This window comes from Semicossyphus pulcher, unplaced genomic scaffold, assembly GCF_022749685.1.
Source record: "Semicossyphus pulcher isolate SPU_LCO1_2020_fin unplaced genomic scaffold, fSemPul1.0.p SCAF_17, whole genome shotgun sequence".
Classification (NCBI taxonomy): domain Eukaryota; kingdom Metazoa; phylum Chordata; class Actinopteri; order Labriformes; family Labridae; genus Semicossyphus; species Semicossyphus pulcher.
In genome coordinates, this window is record NW_027211681.1 from 20,121,241 (window position 1) to 20,135,012 (window position 13,772).

General features: G+C 44.1%; 1 protein-coding gene across 1 annotated transcript in view; it reads right to left on the reverse strand.

Annotated features, from left to right (window-relative positions):
- Positions 1-991: 991 nt before the first annotated feature.
- cacna1hb (calcium channel, voltage-dependent, T type, alpha 1H subunit b) overlaps positions 992-13,772 on the reverse strand; it is a 56,504-nt gene continuing 43,723 nt past the window's right edge. The window contains exons 25-34 of the mRNA XM_069665263.1: positions 11,795-11,946; positions 11,559-11,668; positions 11,333-11,466; positions 11,176-11,246; positions 8,107-8,185; positions 7,653-7,774; positions 6,982-7,278; positions 6,737-6,887; positions 2,863-3,422; positions 992-1,710 (exon numbers count right to left, since the gene is read on the reverse strand). Of these exons, the coding sequence (XP_069521364.1) occupies positions 1,033-1,710; positions 2,863-3,422; positions 6,737-6,887; positions 6,982-7,278; positions 7,653-7,774; positions 8,107-8,185; positions 11,176-11,246; positions 11,333-11,466; positions 11,559-11,668; positions 11,795-11,946 (2,354 nt within the window). The 3' untranslated portion in view covers positions 992-1,032. The remainder of the gene's footprint in view (positions 1,711-2,862; positions 3,423-6,736; positions 6,888-6,981; positions 7,279-7,652; positions 7,775-8,106; positions 8,186-11,175; positions 11,247-11,332; positions 11,467-11,558; positions 11,669-11,794; positions 11,947-13,772) is intronic.

Here is a 13,772-nt window from a genome sequence, read left to right on the forward strand (position 1 = left end):
CCTCTTAGTTAGAAATAAGATTCTGTTTTTGTTTCACTCTTAACAAGCTGCTGTACAATTCAAGCCTTGGAGGAAATCGTTTTCAATAAAATGCCTACACCATAATAAGGGTGCATTTACAAATTAAGCATTTACATATAAAATTCTTTGTCAGCTTTAAGTTTTAATTCAATTTCTGTAAACAAAACTAGCTACTGTAATTGCTGCACTAAGGAGCAAGAAACTTACTGATTAATCGTTTAGCCAATCAATAAAACATGAATCGGCAATTATTCTTGATAACTGATTCATCATTTTTGAAGTAAAATGCTGAATATTTCTCTCAAATGTGAAGATTTGTGACCTTTCTTGTCCAACTTTATAGTGAATAGAAGATCTTTGGATTCTTGAGTCTTGGCAGGAAAAAAGCTACTGAAAGATGAGTTTTTTCTCTCTTTTTTTGAGTATTTATAGGCCAAACATTTACTGCTTTATAAAGAAAATAATCTTCTGACTAAATGATAATAATAGTAATCATTATTTGCAGTCAGTAGCTGTGTTTCCTCTATGTAAAATGTTTACCTACACAAGCAGGTCAGTTGATCAGGCAACTTAATCCGTACTGTATCTTTCATGTTGTCTTGTCTTGTTCTCTGACCAAGGCTTGAGGTGAAGGAGAAGGAGAGCAAGCAAGGGGCAGGTTAGTGTTGGAGTAAATATAGCGGGGAGGAGGGACTACTGCGTCTGAACTAAAGCTAGGACTATGATAGAAGAAAAGGAAACGTCTTCCTGTGTGCATCACGTGTGCAAACAGCACAAAGGGTCTTTTTGATCACATACACACTCATACACGCGCAGCCTGAAAGAGTTCTGCTCAAACATCCTGTGAAAATCTTGTGACTGGACGGGATGAGGTGAGGGGCGGGGCCTAAAAAAAAGGAAACAGGTATCCTTCCTGTTTTGGATTGCAGCTCCCGCCCCCCTCGTGTGCTCCAGCAGCACGTCGGGCTCCTCCACGTTAAAGAATAATCTCTCCTGCCTCGCTGAGTTTGTTCAGTCGTCCACAGAACTTCCCTCCGGTTGATTAGGAGAGAGGGTTGTGGCATCAAACGACAGAGTCCGCCTTCTCAGCTCAACACTGCTGTCCATCAGCTGGGTTGCTATAGTAACTGGCTCCTCTCCCGGTGGCGGGCTCATCCTCTGCTTCCTGTTCCTGCCCGACACCGGAGACACTGATTGGCTGAGGCGGTTCCGGTGCTCCCCTGGGCTCGGAGAAAGGTGTCTGCTTTTGTGTGAGGAGCTGGGAGGAGGTTGTGTGTGTGAGTGTGTGTGAACAGAACTGTTTATACGGCTCACTTCCTCGTCTGCGGCGTCTAAATGGGGGCTGGGGTCCGAATTGGCGCCGGGCGGCGCTGAAAGATTGGAGTCCCCGCTTGGGACCTTCAGACCGGACAGGCTCTGCTGGCTGACGGGCCTCTTCTCCACATCTGTTTGTGTCTGCGAACCACAGATGGCCGGCTCAGGTCCGTGTTCCTGCCCAGTGGTTTCACTGTGGCTCCGGCTGTGGCTCCTGCATGAGATGACCCTCTGGGCGTGTGCGTATTTCAGTGTGTGTACGCTGGACGATCGCTGGCGTGGCGGGGTGGAAGAGGCGGCTGGAACAGTGAGGTGAGTCTCTGCCAGATCGTCAGCTGAGCCGCTCTGATCAACAGAGTCAGAGCGAACAGCCTCCTGCAGACACAACACAGACACACACACACACACACACACACACACACACACACACACACTTTATGTGTTTGGCTGCGCAATCATTTCCAAAATGGTAAAATGCAGATACACACTACACAATATATATATGTGGCAACTTGGCAATGGCAATCACAATTTGCAAATGTAATCCCTTCCTAGAGCGACTCCACTGTAAAACATGGGAGAGAATCCACAGTCCTGTTCTGTATTCTTTAAGCATTAATGACGCTAATAAGAGACTTAAGCAGGCTGTGATGATGAGTCAGACATTTTCTTTCATCTACTTTACTCGACATGGAAAACTCAAAAGGGAATTATCATCATTGTAGGATGTTTTGTTGCTGCTGTTATTTAGGTCATGATGTATATTTTCATTCCAGGCATAAATTGATTTCTACCTATGAATCAGCTGATTCCATCCCTTACAGTAAACATGAGGTATCATAAATCCCTTTGATCAGTGTGTATTAATACAGTTTTTATTGTAGGTTGTATTGTAGTCTGCACTGCATTACTATGACGGATTTCACAACCCATGCATATACAAGCAAGAGTCTGCTTGCTTGAGAATTGATTTCTATACTAGCACTAGTGAAAAGAAATGCATGTATAACAGAAAAGGGAAAAAAAACTTTAGAGCATGTATTTGGAAATGGAAAAATAATGTTAAAAATTGGAAGCAAACAATTAGAGAAAGCCAGAATTTGCAAAAACTCCTTCTGTTCCAAAGTACAGTTGCAACAAATACTTAATAAATCGATTAATCGACTGAAAGAAAATTAATTGCCAACCATTTTGATCATCGATAAGTCGTTCTTTAAAGCAAAAATGTCAACATATGCTGTTTGCAACTTGTTAAATGTCAGGATTTTCTGCTTTTCCATGTCCAGTAAGAGTAAATGAAGAGTCTTAGAGTTTTATAATGTTGACTGAAACAGAAGAAGCAACTTCACAACACTTTGGACTATGGGAAGATTTGCGGAACTATTTTTTTTATAATTCTTTTATAAACTAATTAATTGATTAATCACGACAACCATGGTCAGAAGTGAATCGACAATGAAACTAACAGTTGTTAGTGGCAGTTATTAGTTGTGTAAAGAGAAGAACAGAGAAGTTATCATCACCAACCTGTCTCCGTAACTGTCTGCTTGCAGCGCGGAAAGACGCCGGTCTCTTGAGGGCTGAACGTTCTGGAACGTACGATGGACTCAGCTTGTTTCTGTCCAAACTGTCTTCAGGACTGAGCCAGTAAGAAGGACGTCTGCTGGCACTGTGCGTGGGACTCAGTCTGAGCGAGCTGTGTCTTTCTATGCTGTGGCTGGACATGAGTGCAGGTCTGTCTGTGCTGGGGTCTTGATGGAGCCTGTATCCGTCCATGCTGCGAGTGGAGCTCAGTCTGTGTCTGTTTATCCGATGAGCCGGGCTGAACTTGTATCCATCAATGCTGTGAGCCGAGTTGAGTCTGTGTCTGTTTATTCTGTGAGCCGGGCTGAATCTGTATCCCTCCGTACTGTCGGCTGGACTCAGTCTGTATGAAGAGTGTCTGTCGATGCTCTGAGAGGTGCTCAGGAAGATCTTCGGCCTCATGCTGCGTCCGGACCCCAGCGAGGCGTGGCTGATGACCGGCAGAGCTCCGGGAACCTGCAGCAGAGAGCCGGCGCCGCTGGAGCCAAGAGAAGACATGGAGCCTGCAGGAAGTAAAGTGACAAAGATCATCAAGAAATGGTGATGAAAAGACAAAAGTTGTCTAGACTTTGGATGGATCTTTCTCCTAGAGATGTTATTTAAACAACAGCTGGCTCTCTTCACATCATAGCACCCCATCAGCTCCTTAAAGTCAGCACCCTGAACTTCTATTTTATTGATAATGGAAATGTTCTCCAGAAATATATGCTCTTTAACACCCCCACACAATACAAGAGGGAAAGTTACCAGATCGTTTGATGTATTATTTTTGAATAAATGCACAAGACAAGTCGTCATTTGATGAGCACAAGTCAGTTTCCACAAGATCTTTAGCTGCATTTCCACCACAGGAACTTTCCCCAAGAACTAAGGACTCAGTAGCCCCGTTCACATTTGGTATCAACATGTGTTTTAACTACAGGTGTGAACACACCCGAGACACATTCAGATCCGATCACTCAGGCCACATACGGAGGTGGTCTGGGACGCATTTATCCACGTACGTTTGGTAGTGTGAACACACATGCGTCCTGGGCCACTTTAAGCGCCGCCCACTCTCCCCGTATCCACAGCAACAATCACGTGGTACAGATTGTGTCTGTATTTATTCAGTGACTGCATTTAAGTTTTTAAAAGGGGACGATCCTGAACCGACGAGGGGGAAGGGGGAGATGATCAAGAGTGAGATCTATGATAATTTATACCAATGTGATCCAGCAGTGAGCAGTTTATAATCACGCAGCGATCTGTGTGTGTTTCTCATGCTCTGTCCCTGACTCAATCGGGTCACGATCTGTCCCGTATTTCCGTGAACAACCTTTATAAAGCATAAACAATGGAGTGGATGAGATGTGCCAGAGGAGATCCACGCAGAGTTATCATGCCGCGCAGGGAGAAGACAGACGTTAGGAGAGGAGCAGATATGACACAGATCTGTGTGTGTTTCTCATGCTCTGTACCTGGCTCAATAACATCGCAATTTGTTTTTTGGCGGGAAAGTGGGAAAGCGGGAAAGTGAGATCCGATCACAACTGGTCACTAAAGATGCATTTGAGGGGCTTGTTAATGCTAGGTGTGAACTGCTGTGCTTAGAGCTGACCACTTGTGATCGGATCACTCAGGACACATATGATGATGTGGATAATACCAGGTCTGAACCGGGCCAGTGTCAAAATAAAGTCCCAGGAACTTTATTTAATTCCCCAAGATGGTCCGTGCAAGGAGGATAGTACTTTCTGAAAGTGTAGGGACTCTGAGGGTGGCTTTTCCAGTGCTGAAAATGTGTGATTGGTAGTACTTGCTGCATTCAGACTCTTTCACACATCAGTCTTATCTTCAGGGGTCTTTAGATCTCAGTGGAAATGCACACAACAATGGGGAAAAGGCTTGCTTTTTTTCCCCTTATCGCTTGTGTTACCCTTGTCCTTTACTTTGAGCTGTTGTGACAAGTTAATTTACCCCAATGGGGGATCAATAAAGTCTATCTCATCTTATCTTAATCCCTTCAAAATAAGCTCTTGGGACTTCAAGTTCTGTGTTCTTTTGGTGGAAAAATGGCTTATGAGTCCAATGTTATAGAATTTCTAACAAGTACTAATAAGTGTAATCTTTATGTAAAGCCAGATATAGCTTACTCTTTGTGACACGGGCCTCCATTTTTCTGTCCCTTGTTGCACTGGCTGACAGGTTCCTTCATTACTATGAAGATAACCACTGTAACTAAGTGTGAGTAAGTCACACATACACACTCCTGTTCCTGTAAATAACTGCTGCTGCAGACAATGTGTATTAATCTGCAGCTGAAAATAGACCCCAGCTAATACTCTCCTGTTTGAGTAATGTTTTAAAAACACAAAGTGGCCTGCTGTTAAAGGGAATATCTAACCATTGTTTTAAAACTAATCAAAATGTACATTTGTTGCCTTTGATTTCAGAAAAGAAAATAAGTTGTAAGGAATGGGTCGGGATCTGTGGGATTTCTGGGTTTTGGGAGGAAATTTCACTATTAATCGCGTAGATGGGACAGGAAAGAAAGTGAAAGGGAGATAGAAAGGAGGGATAGAAATCATAATAATGAAAGGTCCTTTTTTCATATATCAATATGTAGTAATTTGAATATACAATGTTTTCTTTATTTTGGTAGTTGTTCTGTTGTCCTCTTTCATTCTTTTTTATTCTGTCCTGTCTGCTCTGATGGTTGGTTGCAGCTGAGAGACCAGTTCATAATGGATGTGGACTGTGGACATCCACCAAAACTCAAGATGCCAACAATTGAGTCAGAGTCAGTCCAGGAAAGACAGTGTTGCAACACAGAGTAAAGGCTTAATGGTGTTAATTAAAAACTGTGCAAAGCTAGTCATAATCACTAAGATCTTAGTTTCATTCTCTTTGGTGGCACCTACGGCAAAAAAACGTAATTGCGGGAGCACACTTCCCAGATATCCAGACAGTGTTGCATGTGTGACGTCCACGGTTGGCTCCGGTTGTAACTCTTGATTTTCCTCGCTGACGGTCGCTTTCCTTTTTAGACAGTTTGCCTTCATCTGAGCGTCGAGTTTGTTTCTTTTTCTTTGGATTTTTTTGAAGTTGTATCTGTAGTCGTCGATCTTTTCTTTGTTTGTTCAGCCATAGTAGATTACTGTTTACTTGCAACACTTGCAGAGACCGGAAAAGCAGCCGCTTAGCTCGGCCTACCCTCTCTGGCAGACCAACCACTGCTGGCTGATGGAAAACGCGTCACTAACTGGACGACATTTGTGATTTTTTTCCATGAGAGTCGCCACAGACATCCAGTCTGTAATACTACAAATGCAAAGGCTTTCATCAGTGGGCCATAGGCTCAATCACCATCATGTTACCTCATTCAGTCAACTAAAGACTACAGGACATGGGAGCGGAAATGTAACGGGACCGATGGAAAAAACAACTCCTGCCTAGAAGACATTAAGACGTTAAAAACTGTTGTGTTGCATTTGATGGATTTAAAAATGTAACCAGGCTTTCCTAAAGTACCCCCCAGTGAGATGTCACAAGTAGAAAAACTTACTGAGTGTGGGATGGGAGCAGCAGCAGAGGAACAAAATCCAAAAACATATGCTTTGCAGGCGCACACTAATCCCTCCAATTTGTCACTTATATTAAAAAATCTCTCCCTGTTTGAGGTCTGTAATAACAGCTCCTCTGGTTGGGCCCCATCACACTTAAACTGCCTTCTATGCTATTTCGGGAAGCAATCATCTTTCCAGCACCAGTTGGTGGTTACAGCAGAGTGAAAACTGCTCTTTAATTTAATCTGCTGTAAAAACAACCAAACTACCTGAGTAGCTGTAGACGGAGTAGGACTCCTGGCCAATGGGAGGATACGGGGAGCATCTGAGAGGCTGAACGTAGCTGTCGCTGGGGAGAGACAGCATGCGTCCCATGCTCTGCAGGTTGCTATGGGAACACTCCTCATCCTCCACCTGCACCTGCCACACGAGATCATCATTACTGTCATAGTTATTGTCACCTCCAATCCCTTCCGAAATGCAGAATCATGAACATGCAGTTTGTGTTTGTTACCTGAGCAGGTGGGTCCCCGTTTGGCCCCTGCAGGTCTCCGCCCACAGACGCCATGCTGTGACGCCGGTTTGCCTCCTCCTTCTCCAACTCCCTCTGCCTCCTCTCTTCCCTCTCCTCCATCTCCTCCAGCTGCGCCTCCTTGTTGCTGTCCTCCAGGTGCTTCATCAGAACGGCCACGACCACGTTGACCAGCACGAACTGAGCCGTGAGGACGAAGGTGACGAAGTAAACGGGGGAGATCAGGGGGAGGTAGGTGAGGCAGTGGCGATCCTGCGGGCGACACTCTCGCAAAGTGTCCTTGAAGAAGACAAAAGAGTAAAAAAGAGTATTGAGATTATAAAGCAAAACTGATAAAATAGAAGGTATTTAAGGTGATCTATTAATGCTCTAAATTGTACTTCCTCTCTTCTCCAACAGGGGGAGATGTTGATCTGAGTGTGAAAAGACCACGAGCCTGTCACAGAAGAATAATACTCTCCCCTAACCCTCTAATGTCAGCAGCTTTTAGTCTGTCATAAAAACAGTGATCTTCTCTCTGCTTAATGCAACGCCTGTCTCATAACCAATGCTGCGAGACACACACATATGCACAGACACAAACACGGACTTTTTCCTCCATCCATCTTCTTTATAAAACTCCCACAGAGCAGAGGAGAGGAGGAAAAAATAACCTTCATAATCCCATTCCAGTTGTCCCCGGTCGACACCCTGAAGAGTGTGAGGAAAGCCATGCCGAAGTTGTCAAAGGTAGCGTGGCGACTAAGTCCCTCGCACGGGTTTTCTTCTGAACACTCTGAAAGAGGATGAAGACAGGGGGAAGAGTATAAGAGGCAGTAAGTGCGAGAGATAAAGGCGAGGGGGGAGAAGAAAGAGAATTGTGTGCAGATTAGAGCTCTGATTACAACACTGATTCTAAATTGACATAATTAATGTAAGTAACAACACAATTTATGCATGTTACGTAATGCACCGATATCTCACCAGTGTCAGCTGTGGCACACACACACACACACACACACACACACACACATCAGCATCAATTTTTATGCATGCACACACTCACATGCTTGCTCGCTCGCTCACACCCACGCACATGCATGCACGTACACGCATACACACACTAACCCAGTTTTCCAAAGAGCTCAACTCCCAGAGCTGCATAGATGAAGAACAGCAACATGAAGAGCAGACCCAGATTCCCCACCTAGACGGACATGTTACACGCACACACACAGATATATACAGTGTATGATACACAGAAAAAAACACATGTACAGTGTACATCGAGAGAGACGCACACATGCAAACAAATAGAGAGAGGCCATAGACGGAGACTTTAAAGCCTTATTGCATTGACTTTTACTACATCATTAAATCTTGTCTGAGCCTTCATGACACATGGAGATGATTCATATTTCATGTCTTTTATTTTGAAAAACAGATTTTCACAGCCTGGATCCAGCTCTCATAAACCACAGACACGCCTGTTTCTGAGCAGTTTACAAGGACTTGGCTTGCCTTCCCCCGTGGTAGAACATTTGGAGATGAAGCGCAGAGGGGGGGGAAAGCACCACTGCAAAGACCCCCGTCCAATCCCCAGCCATGATCTCTCACTTCAAAGTCAATTGGCATTATTCGTGGGTGGGAAGGCAGCTGAGGCGTCTCAAGAGATTCCTACTGGTTTGTAGGAACACACGCATGGACAAACATGGGATCTATGAAGGATGGTGCTCTAAGATCTCAGCTTTACCCAACAAATTTGAGAGGAAACATTAAGAGAGCTGCAGTTTAGGAGTGAACCACTTCATGTGCTGCGTACCTGTTCGTTCTCATTAACCCTACACCATCCTCCCCCTTTCTTTCTCTGCTGCCTCCCTCCTAGAGCCCCCTGAGGGTCCACTGAGCCTCGGAGCTGTAGAAGATCCTTCCTGAAGCCTTCCCCCGCACAAGAAACATCCTCCTAGACTACCTTTCTCATTTGCAAGCAAATATTCCTAAAGTCTTAAGATGTGTTTCCACTGCAGGAACTTTCTCCAGGGACAAGGAACCTTTGGAGGTAGTCAAAGCGTTTCTGACAAAGAGGGCTAAATTCAGTTACAGTCCCTGCTCAGGGGGTAGTACTTTCAAAAAGAACAGGAACTTCAGGGGTGGGTCTTGCTGTGCTGAACATTTTATTTTTGGTAGATTAATTGCATATTTTTATTTCAGTCACTATTTGCAAAAATCTGCTGCTGTGAAGCAGTATGTTTGTTTTCTGTTTATTATGCTTTGACATATCAATGGAGTTACAGTAGAAAGAAATCGACAGATGGGCTGATGGCAAAGTCCAGCCCATATTGAGCATTTACATTTAGGAAGAAACCCAGTGGGAATAAGAAAGCTGTGAGTCCATCAGTTTTAACTTTGCTGTTTAGTATTGGACTAATTGTGCCTGGTCTTCGTAGATCTTTAGACCATGGAGGCCTTTTCCCAACAAGCCGTCACATTCTGAGAGTGCGTTCCCATGACAACTAGCCTACAGTCGTGTGCGGAACATCAGTACGCACGACAGTCGTCCATGTAAAATAAAGCAAAAACTTCAATAAGAAAAAGTAGGCAACAAAAGTCTGCCCTGTCAGCCAGTGTCTGGGCGGTGTGGAGCTGGCAGTTGGTTTCCGGAACATTCTAAAGACTTTAACTGCCGACTTTATAATGTTGAGGTGAGTTGGACTGTTTGGGCAGTGTGCAGTCGCCCAACACAGACAACAACGGGCTGAAGGAACCTTTAACTTCTTGAAAAGCAGTTTGTGCCACTAAAAGTTCTGAATACTTTGGAAACATGACTGTGCATGCATCTGCATCTGTGGGCACAGCAGGGCCTGAATTAAATGCTAATGTCAATAAGGAAACACGCTTACAGTGTTAACATGCTAATGTTTACCATATTTGCTATCTCAGTTAATAGAGCGTTAGCATGCTAATGTTCGCCTATTACCACTTAACATAAAGTACAGGGGAGATTGAAGCTAATGTCTTTAATTTTGTAGGTATTAAGACTGTATAAAAAGATGGACGACATGACGGCTCCCTAAGTGAAGACAAACCCTCTCTATCGCCCCCTGCTGACTGGCTGCAGTATAGGTCATAAAGCCTGCCTCCTCAATGTTAACAGATGGGACATGAGCCAAACTATAAAATCAAAATACACGTCAAATACATTTTTATTAAACATGGTTTCTGTCATTATAGTTAGTTCTTATCATGCTGATTTATTTTTAATTAGTCATTTGATGCTTTAAAAAGAATGATTGACAGCTCTGTTGACAAATACGGCTCATGCAGCCGATCTGTTCCGGATTAGCAGAGTAGAGGAGGAACGGTGAGAGGAAACATAACTAAAACCATCACTACAGTCACTGAAGTTTACCTGTCCATGAATATCTAGACTCTAGACTAACAGAAGAAGCTGTTCTGCTTTTAAATACGCCGACTTGCGGGATCCTTACAGTTTAATCGCGGCTCCACCAGCCGATCTGTACTGCACAGCTCTGGCTCCAAAAATGTCACCAGCACACGATGGCAGCTAGATGGAGATGCATCGTACATCTTTACAGTCAAGGGGTCACAGTAGCCGTTAAAAATTCATCCTCTGGGAAGCATGATTAACTTGAACAGGCTTTGTGTGTCTGTCCTTCCAGGAGGACTGTTTGGTTTTTGCGTAGCTTGTGTCATTGTGTTGATTTTACCCTTCACTGTGAAAGCATTAAAACACAGGAGAAAAATACTGCTGCTGTTATAAGTTGACAGAGTTTTACAGTCCTGCCTCAAAGGATAATAAATTGCTGCGTGGTGTCTTTGAGTAAGATAAGCTCTCACACTGGACGTTTGGTTCATAGTTTATCTTCATACAGATACCCACAAGCTAAACAACGGCACCAAAGCGACCATGAAGTCAGGATTGAACTGGCAATTTATCAGCCTCTCTGAAAAACTTAAAGGACGAGCAATCAGCCTTTAGCTAATAATAGTACGTTATTATTGATGACAGTGGTTTAACACTGAACAGTCTTTTGGGGGGTTCAGTGATGTTAGTAAATCATCCGGGGGGAAGTCAGTGCCAGCCCTGATAAACTGCTAAATAAAACAAGCTGTCTGCGGTCCTTCAGATCTGGAAAGCAGGCTGGCAGTTAAAGAGACATCAGTGCTGCGTCTCACCTGAGGCAGAGCTTGCATGACTGTGTCCAGCAGAGCTCGCATTCCCGTGGCCATCTTCAGCAGCTTCAACACTGAAACATCGCAATGTGTCAGCTCTTATCAGCCACATAGGAGTGCATGATTGTGTGTCACTGTGTGTGTTTGTGTGTGTGCGTACCTCTTGTTATTCTTAGGACTCTCATGATGCGTATAATGGTGGGGTTGATGGGCAGGGAGGCATTCATTTCTATTTCCTCCAGTGTGATTCCCATAATGGACAACAACACAATGGCGAGGTCCAGCTGGTTCCATCTAAACACACACACTCAAATCATTTCAGTCTCTGCGAGGATGAAAACGTATGTTTGAGAGTGTCTTTGTGTTCACGCGAGGGGCTTGAATACCTCTCTTTGAAAAAGCGGCGCAGGCCAAAAGCGATGAGTTTGAGGATGGCCTCGATGACAAAAACCACGGTGAAGACGTAATTGCAGTACTTCAGGATCTCCTCGAAGTACTGCGGGAGACAGACAAAGAGACTCACACACTTCAAAAGGGCCCGCTGTGGCTGTACTGTACCGCCGCATCGCGCTTCATTACTATGGTTCTAGGGCAGGTGGTGGAAAGTTGTTGCCATGGTTACCTGAGGCTGGTTGTAGTGCTCCATGCTCATGGTGAGGAGGTTTGTGAAGATGATGATGGTGATGAAGAGGTCCAGGTAGTTGCTTGTGCACACGGTGTGGATGGATCGACGCAGCGGGGAGTAGTCGGCGTAGTACGGCTTCTCCTGGGCCCCTGCGTCACACACACACACACACACACACACACACATGCATACACACACAGTGATTAAAACCCTTCTGAGGGGAAAAGAATATGACATCAGCTATGAAGTCACTGATGAAGAGGGTGCCAAGAGGCGCGCTGCTGTGCGTGCATGTGTGTGTGTGTGTGTGTGTGTGTGTACAGAACAAAAGTGCCACCTCAGGAATTCAGTGCTATCAATCATGCGCACACACACTTCATGGCACCTCAAGGTGTCTTTGGGCAGAAACCCTCGCTGTCTGCTGCCAGACAGTTAACTGACGAAGAGGAAAGCACTACTAGAGATTACAGTGCCGAGAGAGAAGGACAGAGAGAGACACAAATGAGGTGGAGAGAGGAACAGAGAGTGTGCAGCACGTGTTGAGTGTGTATCTGAGCACATGTGGGCAGAAATTATGCAAGTATTCATACAATATGTATGCGGGAAAAAAAGGCTTTTCATGTGTGTAATGTTACATATATACATATATTACAATATGTGGGGTGGATGTGGCTCAGGAGGCAGAGCGGATTGAAACATAATCAGAAGCTCCTTTGGTGTGTGAATAAATTAGAGCCTTGCATAGGAGAGTTAATAGTGTGTGAATTGGTGAATGTTGACATGGAGTGTGAAGCGCTTTGACTGGTCAGAAGACTAGAGAGGTGTTACATAAGTGCAGTTAAATTACCATTCATAAGGCCAAACATATGTGGACACCCCTGTCTTGTTTTAATGGCTTTTGTAGGGCCGCTTAGTTCAAATAAGGATCCACTTAAATAATGCTACACAATACAACGACAGAGCTACAACAGTTTGGGGAAGGTCTTTTCCGATATAGACTTAACAATGTTTTGCCGCAAAAAGCAAGGTCAATGAGTAAGTGGTTTTCCTGGTTGTTGTGGAAGAACTTGTTTGGCCTGCTCGGAGCCTTGATCTCAACCCAATCCAACACCTTTGGGATGAACTTATCTCTCCCCATCAGAGCCGGATCTCACTAATCCTGGATGTCCACCGGGTTGGGGCTGCATCACACTCCAGTTGCACCAAAGATCCGTCACGCCTCCATCATGTTTCAAATATCGATTGGATGTAGTTCAGAGACGGAGGGTTTTTAAAGGGTTTGTTCCTGTAGCTGCAACATTTCTAATATTGTTTAAACGTTTGACAAGCATAACAACTGCACATAAGCAACTGTACCATTATGAATGTGGCAGCATGGACTTTTATGCTGTAGTTTAATTTTGTTAAAAATACACAGCACGCCGTCTTTTCAAAATAGATTATTTACATTATAATATGTTATTATAAGTACATTTAACTCTATTTGCCATGCTTTAGGTTGCTGCAGACACTGTTTCTGAGAAAGTCCCAGAAACCATGATTCAAACTAATAAATACACGATTTATACAGAATTTAAAGCAGCAACGAGAAATGTTTTTTCCGCGACGAAGACGTGACGCTGATGAGCTAAAAATAGATCGCTGATAATAAAAACTCTGACTAATATTTAGTTTTCGCTAACGACACGAGACAGGACTTAAATGTGCTCACAGGATTTGACCTCCTTACAAAAAGGAGCAATCACCGGCGGTCTGCTGCAGTCAGACTGTTTAAATGAGAAGCGATAATAAATATATATGTGTTTGTGTATGTGTGTGTATATATGAGTGGTTTAAGGGTAAAAACCTACACTGCTGCTGCAAATAAGGCAAGAGAGGAATGTGCAGTGTGTGCTACTGTAACTGCACCGCTTCCAGAAGTTTCCATATAACCTCAGCTGAGGATCTGCATTGAGTGCAGAACATCGTCAGGAAA